The sequence below is a fragment of the Sminthopsis crassicaudata genome, chromosome 1 (genome assembly GCF_048593235.1).
Source record: "Sminthopsis crassicaudata isolate SCR6 chromosome 1, ASM4859323v1, whole genome shotgun sequence".
Classification (NCBI taxonomy): Eukaryota; Metazoa; Chordata; class Mammalia; order Dasyuromorphia; family Dasyuridae; genus Sminthopsis; species Sminthopsis crassicaudata.
In genome coordinates this window covers 463,010,541-463,014,939 of record NC_133617.1, presented here as the reverse complement: position 1 = coordinate 463,014,939, position 4,399 = coordinate 463,010,541, and the positions used below count along the sequence as shown (strand labels likewise).

General features: G+C 35.1%; 1 protein-coding gene across 7 annotated transcripts in view; it reads right to left on the bottom strand.

Annotated features, from left to right (window-relative positions):
• The window catches only part of PALM2AKAP2 (PALM2 and AKAP2 fusion), a 485,619-nt gene that overhangs the window by 372,597 nt on the left and 108,623 nt on the right, over positions 1 to 4,399 (bottom strand). For all 7 annotated transcript variants that reach the window (XM_074280848.1, XM_074280842.1, XM_074280849.1 and 4 more), the window contains exon 3: positions 10 to 140. In XM_074280848.1, the coding sequence (XP_074136949.1) occupies positions 10 to 140 (131 nt within the window). The remainder of the gene's footprint in view (positions 1 to 9; positions 141 to 4,399) is intronic.

The following is a 4,399-nucleotide window of genomic DNA, read 5'->3' as shown; positions in this document are numbered from 1 at the left end:
ACTACGTACCTGTGAATATTATCTTCAAGTTTTTTAACTCTCAACTCATCTTCCTCAGATTGTCGCTTTCTAGCTTCTTCTTCTTCGGCAGTACCAGCTGGCATTCCTTGTAGCAGCCATTTTTCTCGGAGTGCTTTGGACTGTGGAAATGAAGAAAGAGAAAGGTATTGAAATGATTTTCTTAAACTCACCATTTTCTTTTTATCTACATTATGGAAGTCCTTATATATCAGAATCAGAATTTATTTTTTATTTGGGAGAGAGAAAGGTAGAATCACATTTTCACTCTTTTTTGGAGTGGCAAAATTTATAGAAATTTATAGCAGCTGTGTGCCCAAACCTCCAGGCAAACATTAAGGAAAGAAAAAAAAAAAACTTTAATAGCACCTTGGAGACAGCTGTGCCCAAGGCTCAAAATTCACAGATGTTCATGTTGTGCTAATCCTCAGAGCTTTTGCATTGGCGACAGAGCTATTCTAACCATTCCATCTTGTGATTGTATCAGATCTCCAGTCTGGTACATCAATGAAAGCATTTCCTATGCCTTGTTTTTTTATAGAAATAGAAATCTGATTCTTCAAGCTGGTTGTGTTTGTTGGTTTCTGTGTACCTTGGTTTCCCAAGGTTTTCCTAACTCACTGTCCAAGATCACAAAGGTAGTAAATAGCAAGGCTGGGATCCAAAAGCTTAATTTATAACATCCAGCACTTGTTGTCTAGTTTCAATCTGCTTATTAAAAGTGAACATATGTGTTGATGAGGTTGGGAAGAAATTAAGCAAGTTGGTTAGAAGAATGTTTGTCAAGATATTGAGAAAAGACTATTTGTTGCCACTGGATGTCTTTCATGAAATTCTGCTCCCTCATTTTCTTCCCTTAAAGTCTCTTTCCATTTTCTACACTCTGACTCTATTTGCCTTTGATGCAACACACTTCCATCCACAGCATTTTAAAGAATATCCATGAACTGTCTGATTCTTTGCCTAGTAACACAGGCATCTAGTTAAGTGCCTTCAGCTTCAGCTGATTTAGATCAAAGTACTATAGACATGGTACCCATTGGGAATGCAGACTAGTGGGCATATGTATGTACAGTTTTAAATGCATATGTGCACAATCTTTTACCACTCCATCTTCTTGTGGCAATGATTTCATTTTGAAGAGGCACCAATAAACTTCTCGGTTTGGGGAGACAGGAAATGATGATCTAATAAAAAGAAATTTATGTCCGTCTCTATGAAGGCTGTTGGGAAGGTGTTTTGACAGCATGAAAAAAAAAAGCACAGTTGTTTTCTTCTTTTGGGAGACTGTCAAGGAAAATTAACAATTCAGACACATTTAACTTCAAAGGCTTGCTTAACCCACTGCAGGTTTATTTATTTATTTATTTTAATTTTAGCAGGAGACTGATTTAGGCTGAAATATAACTGTACTCAAACATGCTGAACAAGGGCAACCATAGAAATAGTTTATGGAGAGCAAAAAGGGAACAATTCTCTCTCTCTCTCTCTCTCTCTCTCTCTCTCTCTCTCTCTCTCTCTCTCTCTCTCTCTCTCTCTCTCTCTCTCTCTCTCTCTCTCTCTCTCTCTCTGTGTGTGTGTACCAGCTGGTTCAGTTACCCAGGTTTCAATGGATTTAAACATGATGAAAATGGTAAAACAAAGGGTCATGTTAAGCTCATCTTTCAATTTTTACAAATTTGAAAATCTTATAAAGTCTTTTCCAAAGAGTTCTCTAGATAATAGGTAAGATTGGAGCTACAAAAGATTAAAGCTTTATATCAAGCAATCTGTGTTTGTACAGTTGTACAGGGGAAAGCAAGTCCATAGATCCACTAGGAAAAAAACTTAGAAAACTCAGGAAATCACTGCAGAGAGCCAATGAGGGGATAGCTCATTCTTCACTCCATGTATCAATCCACATTTGTATAGCATGTGTACCTACATGTATCCTTATGTGTGTATAAGAGAGAAGGGATGGGAAGTGTATGTGGAGGGAGAGACAGAGAGAAAAAGAAACAGAGAAACAGAGAGAGAGAGAAAGAGTAAGAAGGATAGAGAAAGAGAGAGAGGGAAACAGAGACACAGAGTCACAGAGAAACACATAGAGAAAGAGAGAGACAGAAAGACAGAGACAGAAATAGAGAGAGACACAGAGAGACACACACACAGACAGATATGGAAGGAAGGAAAGAGGGAGGAAAAGAGGAATGGAGGGCTAGAGGAAAGGAGAGAGAAGATTCCAGAAGTACTTTGATGACTCATCACAGGCTGCTTTCCCTACTTCAGTTAAGTCTGAACCAACACTACCCAGTCTGATAACCCAGATACCACATTTTAATAAATACTATTCTTAGAGTATATATGCAGAATGAGATATATTTCTTTAAATATAACCAACGAGGGATTTTTCTTTTGCTTGATTTTGCATGGAATTTGATATTTTTCTTTTTCCAATGGGGGTGGACATGAGAGGGAGATAAAATAGATTTCTGTTCATTAAAAACATAAAATTTAATTAAAGAAAACCTCAAGCTACCTTAGATCCTGAGCATTATTCAGAAGCCTCAAAAAGAGAGTTAGAATGTATTGGACTATTGAAGATAATGACAAAATATGAAAACAATTACATCTTGATAGAAATCAAAGAACTTGGTATGGCAGTCATTCAGAATTCAGCAGAAATTTAAGCAATAAGTTAAGGATGTAACATTAGAAAAACAGGAGATGATAGATTTTTGGCAATTACGGATTTGAAATCTTAAGTAGTATTCTTTTTTCAGCATATCTAATAATTTTGTAGAAGCTGATAATTTTCTGGGATATAAAGAATCTACAAATAAATGCAAAAGCTCTTTTTGTGGTGATAAAGATTTGGAAATTGAGAGGATGCCCCTCCATTAGGGAATGGCTTAATAAGTTGTGGTATAGGAATGTAATGGAATACTATTACTCTCTAAGAAATGAGAAGCAGACAGATTTCAGAAAAACCTGGAAAGACTTATGTGAACTGATGCTGAATAAAGTGAGCAGAGCCAGAAGAACATTACATACAATAACAACATTTTACATTGATCAGTTATGATTGATTTTGCTTTTCTCAGCCAAACAATAATCCAAGATAATTCCAAAAGAAAGAACTATGGAGTCTGAATGAAGATCAAAGCATACTATTTTTACTTTTTAAAAAATTTCTCATGCCTTTTCCCTTTTTTTCTGATTCTTCTTTCACAATATGCCTAATGTGGAAATATGTATAACATGATTGTACAAATATATTCTATATCAGACTATATCAGTCTTAGGGAGGGTAGAAGAGAGGGACTGCAGGATAAAAATCTTAGAAAAATGAATGGTGATAGCTATCTTTATATGTCATTAGAAAAAATAAAATATTAAGTGGAAAAATCAATAAATGCAGAGAGACATGTTAAATGTTTCACAACCTATAACAATACACTGTATAATTACAAAAGAGAATATGAATGAAGAACACCGACTAAATAATATCGTCTTTAATAAAAATATCAAAGAAGACTATTAGAAATAATAAATAATTATATTAAGGAAAGTTATTAACAAGAAGTTCACATACTCAGATTTGTGGAGTGGAGCTAAAGCAATCCTAAGGGAGCTCTTTATATCTTTAAACACTTATATTAGCAAAAGAAAGAAGAGGAAGATCAAGGATTTGAACATGAAACTAAAAATGCTGAGAAATTAACAAAATAAAATCAGTTTTTACTTGAGGGATTGAGGAATACTTCATAGAAGAGGTGACATTTGAGCTAGTCCTTGAAGAAATCTAGCAATAAAAAAATGACAGTTTGAAAAGTATATAGAAGTAGATGAAGGTTTTTTTTAAGATAAAGATTGTGAGACTGAAAAAAGGCTAGGGGAAAAAAGAAGTAAGGATAGGGGATCAATTGAAGATTCCAGAAAAAAACAAGACTAATATGAAAAAAATAAAGTGGGCTTATATCCCAAAGAAATACTAAAGATGAGAAAGGGACCTGTATGTGCCAAAATGTTTGTGGCAGCTCTTTTTGTTGTAGCTAGAAACTGGAAACTGAATGGATGTCCATCAATTGGAGAATGGTTGGGTAAATTATGGTATATGAAGGTTACGGAATATTATTGCTCTGTAAGAAATGACCAACAGGAGGAATACAGAGAGGCTTGGAGAGACTTACATCAACTGATGCTGAGTGAAATGAGCAGGACCAGAAGATCGCTGTACACTTCAATGTTGTATGAGGATGTATTCTGATGGAAGTGGAAATCTTCAACATAAAGAAGATCCAACTCACTTCCAGTTGATCAATGATGGACAGAAACAACTACACCCAGAGAAGAAACACTGGGAAGTGAATGTAAATTGTTAGCACTACTGTCTATCTAC